The sequence below is a fragment of the Argentina anserina genome, chromosome 1, assembly GCF_933775445.1.
Source record: "Argentina anserina chromosome 1, drPotAnse1.1, whole genome shotgun sequence".
Classification (NCBI taxonomy): Eukaryota; Viridiplantae; Streptophyta; class Magnoliopsida; order Rosales; family Rosaceae; genus Argentina; species Argentina anserina.
Genome location: NC_065872.1, coordinates 48,410 through 66,286, shown reverse-complemented (window position 1 = coordinate 66,286; position 17,877 = coordinate 48,410). Strand labels below are relative to the sequence as shown.

At 36.4% G+C, this 17,877-nt stretch overlaps 3 protein-coding genes across 5 annotated transcripts; 2 read left to right on the top strand and 1 right to left on the bottom strand.

Moving 5' to 3' along the window:
• Positions 1–1,021: 1,021 nt before the first annotated feature.
• Positions 1,022–4,987, top strand: LOC126799837 (guanosine nucleotide diphosphate dissociation inhibitor 2). Its single transcript, XM_050527100.1, has 13 exons — positions 1,022–1,246; positions 1,591–1,653; positions 1,778–1,861; positions 1,970–2,077; positions 2,177–2,349; positions 2,669–2,780; positions 2,892–2,972; positions 3,062–3,124; positions 3,276–3,377; positions 3,701–3,825; positions 4,105–4,315; positions 4,398–4,472; positions 4,662–4,987. The coding sequence occupies exons 1-13, from the start codon at positions 1,160–1,162 to the stop codon at positions 4,710–4,712; spliced, it is 1,335 nt and encodes a 444-aa protein (XP_050383057.1). The 5' UTR covers positions 1,022–1,159; the 3' UTR covers positions 4,713–4,987.
• A 618-nt stretch (positions 4,988–5,605) lies between these two features.
• On the bottom strand, positions 5,606–9,733 carry LOC126792285 (MLO-like protein 15). Its single transcript, XM_050518745.1, is given in 15 exon segments — positions 5,606–5,667; positions 5,670–5,871; positions 5,967–6,027; positions 6,159–6,226; positions 6,320–6,529; positions 6,906–6,946; positions 7,056–7,105; positions 7,450–7,538; positions 7,661–7,735; positions 7,922–8,016; positions 8,097–8,157; positions 8,450–8,566; positions 8,847–9,127; positions 9,312–9,369; positions 9,471–9,733. Coding segments are annotated over 15 exon segments (1,587 nt in total). The 5' UTR covers positions 9,588–9,733.
• A 2,290-nt stretch (positions 9,734–12,023) lies between these two features.
• Positions 12,024–17,135, top strand: LOC126790389 (histone-lysine N-methyltransferase ASHH3-like). Of its 3 annotated transcripts, XR_007671726.1 has the most exons (14): positions 12,024–12,176; positions 12,380–12,509; positions 12,693–12,807; positions 13,237–13,336; positions 13,763–13,841; positions 13,936–14,107; positions 14,193–14,273; positions 14,439–14,613; positions 15,185–15,212; positions 15,319–15,418; positions 16,080–16,128; positions 16,251–16,334; positions 16,885–16,939; positions 17,038–17,135. XR_007671726.1 is itself a non-coding variant. In XM_050516676.1 (13 exons), exons 1-12 carry the CDS (start codon positions 12,159–12,161, stop codon positions 16,320–16,322), a joined length of 1,119 nt encoding a protein of 372 aa, XP_050372633.1. In that variant the 5' UTR covers positions 12,024–12,158; the 3' UTR covers positions 16,323–16,334; positions 17,038–17,135. The 3 variants fall into 3 exon arrangements, 1 of the variants encoding a protein (XP_050372633.1); XM_050516676.1 differs by lacking the exon at positions 16,885–16,939; XR_007671737.1 differs by lacking the exons at positions 16,885–16,939; positions 17,038–17,135 and having other exon boundaries at positions 14,459–14,613.
• Positions 17,136–17,877: the final 742 nt, after the last annotated feature.

The window sequence follows — 17,877 nt, the reverse complement described above, 5'->3', positions numbered from 1 at the left end:
ACATAGTAAAAATAAATTAATAATTAATTTAACAAATTTAAGAGTTAACTATGGTATAACTATAGTAAGTAAAAAAACATGTGACTTTTATTTAGATAGGTGGGCATATAAGGGGTGGTCGGCAAATTTACTTCAAGAGAAAAAACACATTTGACAATTGTAGGAATTGAAAAAGATTAGAAAATATAAGATATAATCAGTTACATAAATTTAAATAAGGACATAAAAGACTTTTAAATATTTGATATGGCTATTTTTCAACTCTTTTTAAAAACATGGTCAAAAATCGATTCAAGCACCCCAAAAGGGTCATTTATCAAAATTTATCGTAATAAATGGAGAAGAGGTTGCTCAAACATGAACTTCCCAAAGCCATTATCAGCTTGCTATTTTGTTAGAGGGTAAAACAAGAAAATAATTTTTACAAAAAATGAAAGAGGTATGAATAATAAACGAGTGTTGTTAATTGTATCTAATAAATATTTTTATATACAAAACCTATCAATTTTTTTATCTTGCATTTCCATTTTTATCCCTGACATTCTCAATATATGTAAATTGTTTTGAATTGCACCCAGCTACATTCCTTGCCTCTAAACTCCCCATCAACTCCATCAAGTATTGCCGCAGGTTATTGATTGATTTGATTTTATTCATGTACTGGGACCATCGAGGCAAAGTAACAGAGGAAGGGATTCCTTATTACTCTATCACATACGTACTCAGTAGCAATTATATATTGATGAAAGAACCCAATATTAAGACCCATTAGTTGCAGCAATCGTAAAGGAAATTCTCAAATATATGTTGCAATAAGGTGGAGTCAATCAAGGTTTCGAAAAGAATGCTATGTTAGAGGATGAAATGGGCATACTTAAATATTTTATTTTATTTAGAAGTGCAAATAGAATTACCATATTTTTATTCAACTAAAAACTGAAATAAAAAACATGTGTGTTCGGGTAATACTTGTTTTACGGTGTTTAGTCGTAGCCTCGTAGAGTCGTAGGTGGTAATCGCATACAGTATATATATTGACGGAGCAAGACAGAGATAGGCTCGGTGAGAAGCTAGGAACGGTGAGAGCGAGAGAGACGAAACCCTAGCGGGAGAAATTGTGATCTGCTCGATCGAGCAAACCAGGAGGAAGAAGAGAGCAATGGATGAGCAGTATGACGTTATCGTGTTGGGAACTGGTCTCAAGGAATGCATCCTCAGCGGTCTTCTCTCCGTTGACGGCCTCAAGGTGCTCTCCGTGTTTTTATTTATTTGTACTTAGAAATCAGGGATCCATGAGATCCCGTTGGAATCGCAATCGGGGCAGATCTACTCTTTGTTTTCGTGTACTAGTCACTTGATCTTAATTGCAAGCCTACTCTAAACCCTGAAACTGCCAGTCAAAATGGATTCATCCGCAACTGCCTTACTCAAAATTATCCTTTATTTGTTCTTGAAGCTCTACTTATACTGAATTCTTGTGCAGGCCTCTTTTTTGGATGCATATCTATTTACTGCCTGTTTTGTTTCAACAACCTTTACCCTTGTGATACAGTTATTATAGCTATTTTATCTTTTGATTTATGATCCCAGGTTCTACACATGGATAGGAATGATTATTATGGTGGAGAGTGTGCATCACTCAATCTTATTCAGGTCCCTTTTCTCCCACATATTCTTTAACTTGTGAACAAGTACCAGTCTCATACTTGTATTCTGGTACCTCACTCTTTTACTTCACTTTTTTGTGTTGGACTGATGTTAAACTATCATCTTGTAGCTGTGGAAGAGGTTCAGGGGAGATGATAAGCCCCCAACTCAGTTGGGCGCTAGTAGGGATTATAATGTTGACATGGTCCCAAAGGTACATTTTGTCTGTTATATTGCTCTGCATTGTGCTTTGCTCACAATCTACAAAATACAGGTTAATTTGTTTTAATTGTTCCTAACATGTTTCATTTGTCTCTGTTAGTTCATGATGGCCAATGGAACTCTAGTCCGCGTCCTCATTCATACAGATGTTACCAAGTATTTGTCCTTCAAAGCTGTGGATGGTGGTTTTGTCTATAATAAAGGAAAAGTAGGACTTTTGCTTACTCACTGCACTTCTTGATTATTCTTACACATTGATGTTTAAATTTGATCTCAATCCTTATGAGTAGTATATCCATTGCAATAGGTTCACAAGGTTCCGGCAACTGATATGGAGGCACTTAAATCTCCACTTATGGGTTTATTCGAAAAGCGTCGTGCCCGCAAGTTCTTTATATATGTTCAAGATTATAATGAAGGGGATCCCAGGACACATGAGGGAATGGACCTAACAAGAGTGACAACTAGAGAATTGATAGCGTAAGTGGTTGGATGTTACGACTTCTGAAAGTAATTTTTGAAATGCATTTTGACAAGATTCTAAAGTTGTATTGTTGATGGTCTCAACAATAATAAAAATAGATAAAAAGTTTGAATCATCAGAGTGCATAATATTTGGTGGGCGTATTACTTGATGGGTTAATTTGATTGACTATGGTTACCTCTATGCTTTGTAGTGTACATAATTAGTTACTCAAGAAAAAGAGGTGTCTAATTTCTGTTGATTACATACATGTAACGAACATGCTAAGCGCCAGAGAACATTTATGAATTTTTTGTTTGGTCAATGTTACAACAGAAAGTATGGTCTTGATGATAACACTGTTGACTTCATTGGGCATGCATTAGCACTTCATAGAGATGATCGCTACCTGGATGAACCTGCACTGGATACTGTGAAGAGGATGAAGGTAAGTTGGATGGTGATGAGTTGTTGTTTGTATATGTAGATCTTTAGTTTTGTGTATCTGGTGTTTCCTCATTGTCATGCCCTTGAGTTTTTTCTCTTGTTTCTATCATAGCTTTATGCGGAATCTCTTGCACGTTTTCAAGGAGGATCTCCATACATTTATCCCTTGTATGGACTAGGAGAGCTTCCCCAGGTCTGTCACTTGATGTTTTATCATATGAGTATAACTATTGTCAATGTCAGTAAAAACATTCCTTCTTTTCTGAGTGGGGCTTTATGCAGGGATTTGCAAGACTTAGTGCGGTTTATGGTGGCACTTATATGCTTAATAAACCTGAATGCAAGGTACCTTCTGTCATTCTCATATTTGATGGATTTAACACTGTCCTTCAAGGCTTCAACTATTGCATCATTTTGTTACTATTTACTCTACAATTGTAAATTGCTGCTCTTGTTATTTGGTATAGACTCTGAGTTCTCTCCTCCCTGATGCCAGGTGGAATTCAATGAGGAAGGGAGAGTTATTGGTGTCACATCTGCAGGTGAAACTGCTAGGTGCACGAAAGTTGTCTGTGACCCTTCTTACTTACCCAACAAGGTAAATTGTATGGTTCTTCTGAGTTTGCATAGAATTTGAGGTGCTCATTACTTATCTTTGTCAAGATTAAATAAATGTTAGTAATAAAGAAAGTGCCACTTAGATGGTCGGGAGTCTTCTAGAATTGGAAGGAGTGAAGAAACTGCCAAAGATTTGCTATATAATCCCGTCACTCTTAGTGGTGGATTAATTTTATTGTTTGGAAATGCAAATGCGTCTATTTATGTATAGGCCTCATATATCATCGCGTTTCTTCTGTATCAAGCTTGAAGGGTTAAGAAAAATGATGTTATCTTGTACTAAGATTCAATGCATTTCGACAGGTCAGAAATGTTGGTAAGGTTGCAAGGGCTATAGCCATAATGAACCACCCAATTCCAAACACAAATGATTCTCATTCAGTGCAGGTTATCTTGCCACAAAAGCAGTTGGGTCGCAGATCAGATATGTAAGTTTTCCTTATAAACTGCTACAAATTATCTTATTCATTTAGTCATCTGTACAGGAGGGGTCCATATCGACAATTGTATAATAAATTAGTGTATCATAATACGACTTCATGGCCGCAAGTATACCCACCAGCATAGGATAAAGTTGGCAAGTAGAAGAGGCCTCTTGGGATCTTATATAGCCTAGCCTATGACTCTCTCTCTCTCTCTCTCTCTCTCTCTCTCTCTCTCTCTCTTATTTCTTAGGCTGTAGTGTGATGTTTTATTGAATGGAACAGGTATCTTTTCTGTTCCTCTTACTCTCACAATGTTGCTCCGAAGGGAAAGTTTATTGCGTTTGTGTCAACAGAAGCGGAAACTGATAATCCACAGACTGAGCTGAAGCCAGGAATTGACCTTTTAGGGCCTGTTGAAGAGATATTTTTTGATATCTATGACAGATATGAGCCTGTCAATGAACCCACTCTGGACAATTGCTTTATATCAACTGTGAGTCATGTTCAAGCCCTGGCCTCTATATTGAATATTTATAAATTATGTACGCTTGACAATGACTTATTATGGTCAACAGAGCTATGATGCAACAACTCACTTTGAGTCCACTGTCATGGATGTACTCAACATGTATACCTTGATAACAGGAAAGGTGAGAAATTTAGTCATACAAGGATAAATTAGTTCAGATGTTTTTTCTTGTCATCTAAAGTCCAATGGAAATGCGTTGTATTTTTTGTTATGCAAAGTACTGTTGACTAACAAGCTTCCCTTCTTTTCAGTGTGTATGGTGTTTTTCAATTTAATAAGGGTTTAACTAGTTTCCTGGAATGCTTGTCAGGTTCTTGATCTCACCGTGGACCTAAGTGCTGCCAGTGCTGCAGAAGAATGAGTGAAACTGCCTGTTCTGGTTGCAGTTACATTAGTCCTTTGTTCCAAGTACTATGACTAAAGTTGCTGGGCGCAGGTGGATGCCTGTATTGGTTTTTTACTTTTAAGCATAGACTGATATGTAATGTAATGTTTTCTGTTCTTTAACATCTTTTAAAAGAAAAGGGAAAAAACAATCTGTACTTTAAAACATGTCTAGATCTGGACATGCACTTGTGATTACGTTTTGTGTGGAGGCACTTTAGTGATGGATGCCATTGGCATATTTTCTGCGTTGTTTGTTTGTTTTTTTTTTTTGAAGGCAGATCACGTAGTAGAACATAGGTGACGCAAATTTTCTGCGTTGTGTCTGCATATACTCTCGAGATGTCTACGCTTGTCTATTAAAAGATTAATCTCTACCGGGAAAGAGATGGTGAATATATGGACCCCAGAGCTGTATGTTCTGGCATATGGTGTGAAGTCATTCTACGGGATATATTCTCCAATGATTTCCGGTTAGGGTCGTGTTGCGTAGCAAGTCCTGATCGCTCTCTTTGTGCTCTCACTAATAAACGTCCGGTGGTAGCCTACTATCTTAGTAATGATACTGGCAATTGTCCAATGAGGTTAGTAATGGTTATAATTGTGCTCTTGACTTTACAGTAGTATAGGTGGAAGAACAGAACTACAGAAGTATATAATGTGTGATCATAACATGCTGTGGAACAAGATACACAATAAATAAGTACTGTATTGTTCCAAAATACATGATTCGTGGTCAACTAAAAAGAAAATGAACAGAGATATGAAAGACATAAATGAAAGGTCATACATATGTAGCTGCAAGCATGCAGCGATCACTTGAATTTCAATCAATTGTCGATCCATCGATTGAACTTTTATACATGATCATCAGGCTGGTGGCTGTTGATGAGGCTGAATCTCTTCCACGTGAGCCAATTCAAGTGTGGTCACGCAGTGTTGGACACAGAAACTGCCTCTTCTTTGTGCAGTTTGTATTTGCTGCTATGACCCGCTTTGCTAGAACCATTACTACCACTGCCATTCGTTGCCGCCTTTCTCAACGCCGCCTGGTGCTTTTTTGCCGATTTAGCCCACCCAACAAGCCCCTCTTGTACGTGTTCGTCGAATATTGCCTTCTTAAACGATGTTCCCATCTAATTCAATACAGAAGTACTGGATCATTATACGTCTTAGGTTTTAGAGGAATCCAGCTGTTTTCAAACGCTATTCATCAGTTAACATTACTCACCTGTGTGATGATTGCGTACAGTGGTAACGTGCTGTAGCTGCAGACGAACTGGACAAATGCTCTGAGAATCGATATAATTCCCCCGGCATATATTACCGAAGTGAAAACAACAAACATGTCATCAGATCGATATAGTTATCATCATACGTACTGTACACAATCAGATTAATTAGACAAGTAATAGTGGCTTACCCGATTATGAGTCTTGGGATAACGTAACCAATTTTTCCCATCATGCAGGAATGGAATTTATATTGAATCTGCATGTAAGAGATCGATCGATTGATGATCATTGCCAAGCTATAATATTACTCGATCAATTCTTATGTACCTAGAGGTCATGCATTACATACCAATATCCAGAAGAAAAATGCCAGTTCGAAAGAATTTTGGAACAATATGATATGAGTGAGTAAGAGAACCAATCGAGGTCGGCGGAACCAAAAGTGATCGTCTGAAGGTTGAACCACCAAGTCTCCTTCTATTGCGATGTGCTTCTCGGCCACATCATGGGCTAATTGAATTATAACATGCTCCAACTTGGTGCCAACAGCAAGTAAAAGCTGCATATATATACATAGTGTGTGTGTGTGTGTACGTTAATATATATAGAACTGATTATCAATAGACTAAAAATGTAAAGTGTGTTACAAACAAGTTTGTATATTGATCGGTGCTACTGTAATCTGTAAATGAAGGCGGTCATGAGCCATGCATCTATATGGAAATCGAGAGATGCATATTATTGAATATTGATACTCGTAAGTCATTAAGCTATGTAAACTTGGAAATAGTGAGAGAAATGCTAGTATACGGAGACGTATATACATACTACACACGCCTTATAATCAGTTTGGCATCATGCCTGCATCTGAAGTAGAATGGGTACGTCCTTTAAAAAAAAAAAAGTAGAATAGGTACGTAGTTTCTCGAACTTACAAAGAACGGAACGAATGCTATCCAAAAATAGGCATGCCAACCTGTATAATAGTTGGACGTACAGTAAATATGTTTAGTTAGTACGTAACACCATTAATAACAAGTACATTATCTCTACGCAGGTTGCAAATTATTGGATAGGTAGCTTACCAGCGACATTCAGCAACAAGAAGACGACCACAAAAACCCAAAGGTACCAACTGCAAATTATTGTTGAAGAGTTTATATAAAGCTAGTAACAATCGCTCTTAAACGGAAGCAGCTAATTAAATTAAAAGTAATCTATGAATATTAGCAAAGTTAACGACCATTGAAACTATATATCCCATACCAGGCCGGCCCTGAGGGGGGGCAGCCAGTGCTACCGCACTGGGCCAAGACCCAAAATTTTAATTTTTTTTGTCTGTTTGTTTGTTTTTTTTCCAGTGTAAGGGCCAATTTTTTTTTTCTATTTGTTTTTTTGTGTGGAGAATGGCCTATTTGTTTTTCTTTGCACTGGGCCTTCAATTTTTCAGGGCCGGCCCTGTCCCATACTCTAACTGACCTTATTCCAACGACTTTCTTGAAATCTGCTTCCAGGGCACGTACCATGTACTTGTGGAAATTAAAATTTGGATTTCCTTTGCAATGTGTCTACATGAAAATATACGTACACCGAAAAAACTAAATATCACGAAACTAAGCAGAAGGGGGAAAAGAAGAAGCAAGACTGAAAGTATATAACATAACAACTGCTGTCTTTATGCATGGCTCACCTTGATGAAGCCTAGTCGCATTGTCATATAATCTGTTTTGGTCACAGACCCATAAAATTGCTTGAAAAATGCAATCTGAAAAGGTGTAGGTATGGAAAATTAATAATGCTGTAAGCTAGGTACATGACTATCCGGCCATACTGTACGCTAAACAACAACAGTACTTAAGAGCATTCTTATTCGTAGAAATTAGTCAGGTTACTTCAGCTGAGAAAAATATAAATCAATCAAGTTACTAAACTACTAGCATGCATGACTCACCAACCAACCCAGGAAAGCTAGATTCTTTCCGATACCCAGAAAACGACCCCTGATAAACTCATGATCTTGAACGGCAGTGAACTTCTCTGTCAGGACTGCAAGAGCATGCACGTACACTCATTAATTCATTATATATGCCTATATACGTACGTATACTACAGAGGAGCTATCTTACCTTCATCTGGATTGTACTCTTTTCTCACTATAGAATCTTCCCATTGTTTCCATTGACGTATCTGTCCCGATAGATTGATGAAGTAACCGGAGGTTACACGTACGTTAGTTAGCTAGTTAGCAACTTATTAGCATGATATATGTACCAAGAATTAAAAAACAAAACGCATGCGTATCCAAAAGCATACTGGTATGGCTACCAGAGACATCAAAACACATGCATGTTCAGTAACTGGCAAGCAATATATCTAGCATATATGCATGTTCAGTAACTGGCAAGCAATATATCTAGCATATATGCACAGAGAATTCTTGGTGGCATAATACGTTAAAAGCACTTGATCGAGAAGGTACCTTAACCCCTCCAAAGATTATGGTTAGAGCACAAAAAGTCACATGCACCACGGCTAGCACAAAGATGAAGATGTGTAGATGATGCAATGCAGTCGTGGATAGCAATGGGACCTTCCCCTGGAGAATAAGATCACATAAATCAGATCAGTACGTATTTGAGCTAAAATGTACCGCAATTTTCCAAGTTATTAGGTAAGAATAAAAGAAATTAACAGTTAGTTATACGTCCGACCCTATGACAGCATAATAATATAATTCAAGGGTCGGGAAAGCATAAAACAACTTGATGGAACATGTATGCATGTATATGCACTCGTAACTCGTTTATTGTGGTCTGACCCAAATTCAATTGTTTTAGGGAGCAAGGAAAGCATTATACTGACATTGATCGACTTACATCTGAACAGGAGCCGGCGGAAGCAGATTGAGAGGTCGTCTCGGCGTCATCTGCACGAAGGTGACGGGCGGTCCCGGTTGGAAAAAGCAGCTGCTGCCGCGAATAATAGTTACTAGTGAATAAGCTGCTAATCTGGAGATGGGCCGTCGTTGACGTTGACTTTGACTCTTCTTTCTTACAAGGCAGCCAATGACTGGCCAGTTTCTCTGATATGCAGATCTTTCCTATAGGTCCTTGGAACACCGTCAGCAGGAGTGATATAAACCCCAAAAGCATCAACTCTGTAATATCACAAACAACCAATCATGGTAACTGATTAAGTATAGGCGTGAAATAAATGCGTGTGTGTGTTCTTTTTTTTTTCAAACACTCAATTCAGAGTTTCTGACCGATGACCGATCAACAAAAAAGAACAAGAAAAAGAGATGGATGCATCGATCATGCATGGATGGATTCATGGAGCACCTTCTTTGATTTTCTGCAAGGCCTCGAATAGAGGTTTCTGGTTCTTTCTCTTGAGATACTGTACGCCGAGAAATGAAGAAGAAAAAAGTCAAAACAAGAATATGAATAAAGCCGGTAGAGAGCGGTATCGGAGGTAGTCAGGTAGATAGAGATGCATGCCTTTCCAGTGAAGTGAAGTAATCTCTCGACTGCTAAAGATATGAAGACTATAACCGAACACACAAAAGCCACCACCCATGTCGGCGTGTATTCCAACGTTGTTCCTCCTCCTGCCATGATCGATATATGGATCTGTATCGCCGGCGAGGATGTGGATCGATCGTGACCGGAATTGTTGGTCCTGCCTAGCTGCCTAGCTAGCAAGCGCCAGATACTAGTAGTCTGGTCGTTAATTGACCTCGACCGAGCTACATGTCTTTCAATGTGTGAATGTTGATAGATCGATCTGTCTCTCCGTCGGTTATCGCTATATTTCTATATTAATTAAGGAGGTTTGTTTGTTCACTAGTTTACTCATTAATTTATGGATATAAGTTTTTCAAATAAAATAAAACCGAGAGGAGGGCCGAAGAAGACTGGACGACGACGACGCCGGCCAATCGATGAGAAACGAGAAGATGACGTACTATTTCATACACACAATTGTAGGAGGACTTAGAAGTTAGAACAGGGTGCGTGATAAAAAATTATATATATAATGTACGTATCTGTGGCTCAAGTCGTGGCTGCGTTAGGTTGTGTGGATGGTAGGGTTCATTTCATCATCATCTGGCCAGGCCATATACCAGAAAAGTTTTTCTCCCACCAATAGCGTTATTATTTATATAACGTGGCACACTAAATTGATATATTTAATGATTTACATTAATGTTCTCTAATCATCTTCTTCAACCAAGTGTATTACAATATAGTTTTTAAATATATTTTTAATGTATTTTATACCTTTAATTTCTATTATATCATTTAATTATAATTATAATAAATTATAATTTAATAAATATATTATGAAAATTTAAAACTTGAAAATTATTTTATAAAAATTAAAATTACATGAAATTTAACTACTTTAAATTACATAAATTATAATTAAGTAGTTATAATATACTAATATTCATGATCATTTGGTGCATCGGTCGATATTTCCGGATAATAATTATCATTGGATGACCGGAACAACTAGTTTTATATTTTCTATAATTATATAGCCAAAAGACTATGAAAACTAAAATTAATTAAAATTAAAATTATCTTATAATGAATTATTACCTTTTATCTTATTTCATACAAATTAAAATTAAAATTACATGACAACTCAACTAGTTTAGTGTTATAGTATATTATTTCAACAAAGAAAATTGTATTTTTCTTTTTCGAATAATGAAATATATATATATTTCTATATATTCACTTAACAATGTTGATATATATTTATGAAATTATTCACAAAAACAACAATAAAAAATAATTTTTAAAACGGGACCGACGTGTGTTACTATGCCACATTTATATTACTTCTAGTACACTTTTGTGGCACAGTAGCATAGTAGCCCGCAGATTAGAATTAGAGTGTGTCACAATGTTTAACAATTGTGGCACAATAATCCAAGGGTTGGAGAAGTCATAATGCCTCCAATCCTTGCCACTTGATCATTCCATGAAGGCATGAACTACTAATGCCTCCGATCCTTTTATATATACTTGTATGTAATTTACATATTTGATGATTCTCAGTCGCGGCCAGGCGATTTACGCCTAGCAACCTAGCTATCTTCCAAGTTGTCGATCGACAACCTTTGCTTAATTTATTTCTATGGTTTTTAGCTAGGCTTCTAGTAAGTGAAAAACAACACGCAGCATATTGATCATATAGCTAGCTAGTACGTGAACAAGGTGACCGGCAGATTGATTATTAAATTAGGATGCTTCAAAGTTCAAACTGAACGCATCTGCCTGCAGCCATCCCAGCTATGCACCTGCCTACCTGGTCAGCACAACATGCGACAATTACCATCTAAGAAAAAACTCCGTCTAAAATTGAAATTATGATTACTCGGATGCTTCTATGCATTATTAAATGCGTACTTATTTCTGCATGTTAAGTGTTAATTGGTTCATCGCTTCTATTAAATTTGTAATCGATCCACAAATACCGTACCAACAACAATATATATCAAAATACTTTATAACATCTTGCATATTTATAATCTGTCATTAATTGATATAAGTGAGTAACATATGCTTTTATCGGTGGCGGATCCAGTATTTAATATAAAGGTGGGTTTGATTTTTTTTTTTCCAATGAGCAAAGCAATAAGAAAATTTAGGATATGCATTGTCAATATATAACTAATACATATTAAATATACACTACTATAATGAAACATAAGAAGTAAGAGATATAAAAGAAAAAAATACATAATATTTGTGAAAAATGCTTTAGACAAAATAATGTATGCTCTAAAGACAAAATAGAGATCCAAAATATTACTTTCTTACCCTTGTTTTATTTAATCATATCTTGGTAGAGTTTTATCAGGAGGGGCAAAAACATAAACTTCTTTTTAACAGTTCCGATTAATTGCTTAATTAATACTAATGATTCTTAAAATTTTACCTTTTGTTTATTTCCAATTTTATATATATATTTTTTTTTATCAATTTGACCCAGAGACCCAACTTTCAAGCAGAAGCATGAGTGTGTAATTAATTTTTTGGGAAATTTCATAATTTACCCCGAACCGCAACGTTTTGTGTTTATCCTCTCTCTCCCAGTCAGTTAAAATCAAGTTCCAAACTCGGGTCTCCTCCCAAATCAAGTAAATCAACGGCTCCGGGGTTCGTGGTGCGATGCCTGCTATGAAGAAGGTCGTAAATCATGTCTATCTTGTTCTTGCTTTTCTTTTAAAACAATTGGTGACCCACTCGACTTAGATCCATAGATTTTTCCAATTTTATCTTGATCTGAATCGAGCAACTGCCCTATGCCTTCTGGGTCTTTCCATGAGTTTATTCTTGGCAGATTTGTTCTTTGTTCTTGTAATGATTTTCTGTTATGCTTTGTGTATCAGCATACTGACCGCAGTCACATCGGGAATGCATTCAACAAGTTGCTGAAGCAGATTGCAAGTCCTGTTGATTTTGAACTTCCAGATTGGTTTAATAAGTGGAAACCCATGAACTACACTTTCATAAAGCGCAGTATCCTTTTATGTTTGCAAGTTCAATCTTTACTCAACAGAACTTAACTCATAACTTCAATGTGATTGCTGCTTACTGTCTATGAAACACTCCATCTGCATTTTCATTTAATACTTCAATCTCCAGTTCAAGTATTTTCACTCAGCTCTCTTTCCACTTTTTGGTTTCCTTGACATATTTAAGATATATATCTCACTAAGAAGATTAAAAGACGACTTGAGGATGATGGAATATTCTGCTCATGCAGCCCATCAGCAACAGGCTCTCCTAGTGTTTGTGGTACAGATTGTCATTGTGGGTAAGGATGACATAATCTCTCTACCTTATGTCAGGTTTATGAATTCTCATTTTGATATAAAATTTGCTTACATGTATTAACTTCTGTTTATCTTTAGTGTTGGTCCACTCTCTAGTTAGTGCTGCTTGTTGCCCGCCAAGGTAGTATAGCTATTAGGCAGCATTGGAGTGTTTTCTTATTGAAAAATGCAGAAATATAGATTAATCAAATGATGCATCTTGTGTGTCTCTTATTCTTATTCATATGTTCATATTTGTGTGTGGAATAATTTGATGAGCTCAGCATATGATACCTGTCTATTTTTAGTTCTTAGGCACATGAACTTATCGATGCTGGTAGGTCTAACAAGTCTCCTCAGTTTTCAATGTGATATGATAGTTGACAACTTGAATTTCATGCTGAAATAAGTTGATCCTATATTTTCTGCAGGATGCTACTGTCTAGCTGCTCCTCAGGCTGTAAATGTGGAAGTTCATGTCTGAACAAACCATTCCAACACCGGCCTGTGAAGAAGATGAAGCTAGTTAAGGTATTTGTCTTACGTTGAAGTGGTTAAAATGTAATACATTTTCTGAAAAAGGGAATAGTTCAAATGGAGAAAGATCTTGTAGAAGCTACTCTTGTTTTTAACATACAAACTAACAGTTATTGAAGGATTTTTAAAGTTCTCTGCGTAGATAGATCTGTTATTGGTCTCTTACTCTCTTATGTTAGTGGACCTTTATTAAAACCTTGGGCAACTATATAGGTGCTATGTTACATCTGACTATTTGAACAATATTCACAGAGGATTTTCTGTGATAAAATTTTGTATATGAGGGAATCAATTATGGGGCAACTTGTTGCCACATAAAGAATTGACTTGGATATTTATGGATATATAATTTGTTCTATAAGTCCTCATTTTTGTTAGTCACTTTTCATACTTTGTGTTGAAGTAAGGAATTTATTGTAGACTGAAAAATGTGGTTCTGGAATCGTGGCTGATGAAGATATCAAGCAAGGAGAATTTGTGATAGAATACGTTGGAGAAGGTAACTATTTTCAAGTCATGTTTGTTTTTGTTTGAGTAAACGTAGCTTGTTTTTAAGTTGAAAGCTGATAAACATTGCTGTTTCTTTCTTACAGTAATTGATGACAAAACATGTGAGGAAAGGCTTTGGAATATGAAACACCGTGGAGAAACAAACTTTTACTTGTGTGAAATCAATCGAGATATGGTTATTGATGCCACGTACAAAGGAAACAAATCAAGATATATAAACCATAGCTGTTGTCCCAATACTGAGATGCAAAAATGGTCTTCTACTGGGCCTTCACACTAATTTCATGTTGGAATAGTAATATAATATCTTATATGACTTTTTTGTATTTTTTGTGTGAAGGATAATCGATGGTGAAACAAGAATAGGCATATTTGCAACTCGCGACATAAAAAAGGGCAATCATCTCACCTATGACTATCAGTATGAACACCTTTATAACCTTTAGTTGAGTACTTTGATTAACTGTTGGCATCTGTGTCTGAGAAGCATGTGGTTTTTGAATTATCAACTTGATGGATTTTTGTCGCCATATGATGCTACTAGCTGTTAATTTTACGTCACAGTCCAGTCTAATAAATTCAGCAGGTTTGTTCAATTTGGTGCAGATCAAGATTGCCATTGCGGTGCTGTTGGTTGTCGCGAAAAACTTGGTGTCCGACCTGCCAAACCAAAGATGTCATCAGTTGCTGCTTTGAAACTAGTAGCATGCCAGGTGGCTGTGTCCTCTTCCAAAGTAAAAACATTGCTCTCTGCAAAAGATGTAAGTGTTGGTTTGCTATTAACAATCTTATGAGTATAAAGTTTCAATCATTTTACAGTTTTGTGTAATTATTGATTGTATCCTCTTCCAAAGAGGTCTTGTAATAACTGATATAAAACATGCTAAATTTGTGTTTAATTCTTGTTCTGCTATGTGGGATATGCTAATGGTTAGTGTTTACTTCACACACATATGTAGACATAGAGTAATGTTTGGTTGACTGTTTAGACAAATGGTTTGGATCATTTCAAAATATATATACTTGACGAGATGACGAGGTAGGAACACATAAACACGATATATTACAGAACTGTAGTAACATGTACATTGAAAGAAAGAAGAAAGTAGAAGCAAGAGTGTGACACACAGAGAAGGTTCAACTTCCAGTACTGGTACACACTTCTAAAATAAAATACCTAAAAGCATAAAGATTGTGAGAGGTGACATTAGTATTAGTATATTTATATTATTTATTTTTGGCTTTGTGATTTTTTTTTCTTTTGCTAATGTGTATTTTTGTGTGTGGTTTTGCAAACTTGGACTAATTGTGGGACTCTTTTCTGGAAAAAAGGTTTATCCGAATGGTGGTTTCCCTATAGGTGAGCTTTCCTCTATTACGTTGGTGTTTGTGTAACTTACGTTATCGATATTGTCAGTTAGTGATTCTAAAATTCTTGTTGTATAAACTCAAAATTTTTCCTTTAGGAAGTGTGCAATCTATCGGTAAGGACCATAGCCAAGGTGGTACTACTGCTTATAATTGCATCGATGAAGTGATTCGAATACGTCGTCCCATAAATCAGAGGTAATTTCAGGATGTCTGATAGTCATGCATTCCTAGGAATTATTGTGCAATACGGAGAATGAATAGTGTATAACCGGTTCTATTCCTGGCTTTAGTCTCTTATTTAGAAAAGATGAAAGTGAGTTTTTGTTAGGCCCTTGGTGCTTTCTAAGATATCCCATCCTTTTGTGGAAGAATTTGGTTCTTGTAATTTGAGTCAGTTTCACTTGGTCCATGCTGTCACCATAGTTTCACGGGCAGTGTTACTGCATGGACTGAAGTATAATAAACTAAAGCCGAAGATATTGGCCAAAACTAATTGAACTAAATTTGCCAAATTGATGAGCATTGTGGCTGGGGGATGACTGGCTCGATCAACAAAACTTAAAGGTGTCATTGTTTTGTTATGGCTATCTCTCACAGACACATATTACCTTACACAGATAGTTACAAACTTCCGTTGAAATATAATGACTCATTTGCACTATAAAACTTAAAGTCGTGCAGTTCATTCTTGAGTGTTGGCTAAAGTTGTAATGACTCATTGTACCGCTACTTTACCTCTTATTTTCTTTCATAGGAGTTTACATTTTCTAACACTTTTGTGCAAGTTTCAGTTAACATTGTCTTGTTGAAAAAAAAAATTATATCCTCAGTACTTTTTTATATTTACACATTGCAGGTCATTTGGGGTTATCAAACGGTTTGATAATCATTCCAAAAAACATGCGGTAAGAGCTGCCGATCTTTGTGGATAAACTTCCAGTCATGTCAGGTGTAGGGGTGCTGTAAAATGGGCACGTGTATTTGGTAAGAGAGTATGTTTGAGATTGATATATGTTTTTGGTTGCAGATCATGTTTGAAGATGGTGGCATTGAAATCCTAGACATGTCGAAAGAAGAATGGGAATTTGTAACATTGTGATAGCATTCTGAGGCAAGTACATAATTTTGTTAACATTTTACAGCTAACACATATAGATAACAATAATATATATGATATGTTTGTGTGTATATATCGTCTTCGTTGTCGTCCCAATGCTTCTGATGTCACCTTTTTCAGTTTATACACAAAGTTGATCTAATGAACAAAATTTAGTCTAGAGTTCTCTATTTTAATCAAAGATGCTCACTCGGTTCACAGGTATTAGAGTCTATGATCTGCATATTATTTAATATATAAGATTATACCTTCATATCTTGAAGTAGAATTGGAGTGTTTAGCTTTTAATACAGTTTATGATGTTGGGGGTGGTTGGGAGCACAAAGTTTCATGTACGGCTCATTGCATGCATGGATATATCGTCATTCCTGTACTAGGTTGCAGTTGTCACTTATTTGCCACTCTCCGATGTACCTCTTCATTTACAGTGGTACCTGACTGCCAAATATCAGTGTCTTGCACTACTAATCTCTTTTCTGCATTACAACTTTCTTTGTGCAATGGTTGATGATTTTTGATTTGGTGGTGGTTTTAATTTTTGAAGGATTTCGTTCATGCAAGGTGACTTGTGGTCGTTAGCAATTGTAACATGTAGTACAGTAAGTGCCACCCTTTATGAGCCATCATGAGTTAATGATTTAAATTTGCTTCAAACTGAAGTAGAACTAGGTCACTCTAATATTTACCTCTCTCACAGGATCAGTGACCGGTAAAGCTAGTAAAACAAGATTTCCCCTCTTCTGCTGTTCCATTAACAAATGATCGATTCTTTGCAATGCATGTTGCAACCCCAAATGAAAAATATGCGAAATGTGTACCAACGTTGTATCGAATACATTTCCTCTCTTTTCTGTTAAAGATGTTCTTGTATAAGCATGGCAAGTAAGGGAACCAGTGATCGGTGAATAACATTTGTATGGATAGACTGGATTAGAGGAATAAGGATACCTGCTTGGGAGAAAGCAAGTTGATGAGAAAAAAAGTCGGGTATGATTTCTTTGCTGATCATTTTATTTATGTATATGTAAATAAATTGTCCAAGAAAAATAATTAGTGGGCCAACTAATTGCTTGGGTGAGTGGAGCGCAGTAGGTTATGGTAGGGCCACTGCCACCAACCCAAAACCCAATATATGTGAAGGACGGCGTTTCTGGGTGCGGTTGAGTGGGGCCTGTGGGGTAGTTATGTGACGGGTGGGGACCAAATGTCACTATTGGAGTATTGGCAAATAGAACTACATATAGTAGGGTTATTTTCAATCTAAGTAGATTACCTTTTTTTTTAAGTGACGAAAAGTCATATATTAATAAAGAAGATGTACGAAACAACATAACATACTTCTGCTCTCAAATTGGAAGCCACAATGCTTGAAAGTATGATCACACAAATATCTCTATGTTGAATCTTTGCAGTCGGCTCGGAAAGTAACAAGTTTCAAAGCCTTATTAACACGGCTAACTCATTCAGAGAAACCTCGGACCACCACCCTATGCAGAGGGGCATCCCTAGGGTTAAAACTAGCTACGAAAACCCTAGA

Coding starts and splice junctions, on each gene's coding strand:
- LOC126799837 (XM_050527100.1), top strand. CDS start 1,160: ATGGATGAGCAGTATGACGTTATCGTGTTGGGAACTGGTCTCAAGGAA. Junction 2,781..2,891: donor ATACTGTGAAGAGGATGAAG/GTAAGTTGGATG, acceptor TTTCTATCATAG/CTTTATGCGGAATCTCTTGC. Junction 3,125..3,275: donor TTAATAAACCTGAATGCAAG/GTACCTTCTGTC, acceptor CCCTGATGCCAG/GTGGAATTCAATGAGGAAGG.
- LOC126790389 (XM_050516676.1), top strand. Junction 14,108..14,192: donor AATACTGAGATGCAAAAATG/GTCTTCTACTGG, acceptor TTTTGTGTGAAG/GATAATCGATGGTGAAACAA. Junction 16,129..16,250: donor ATCATTCCAAAAAACATGCG/GTAAGAGCTGCC, acceptor TTTTGGTTGCAG/ATCATGTTTGAAGATGGTGG.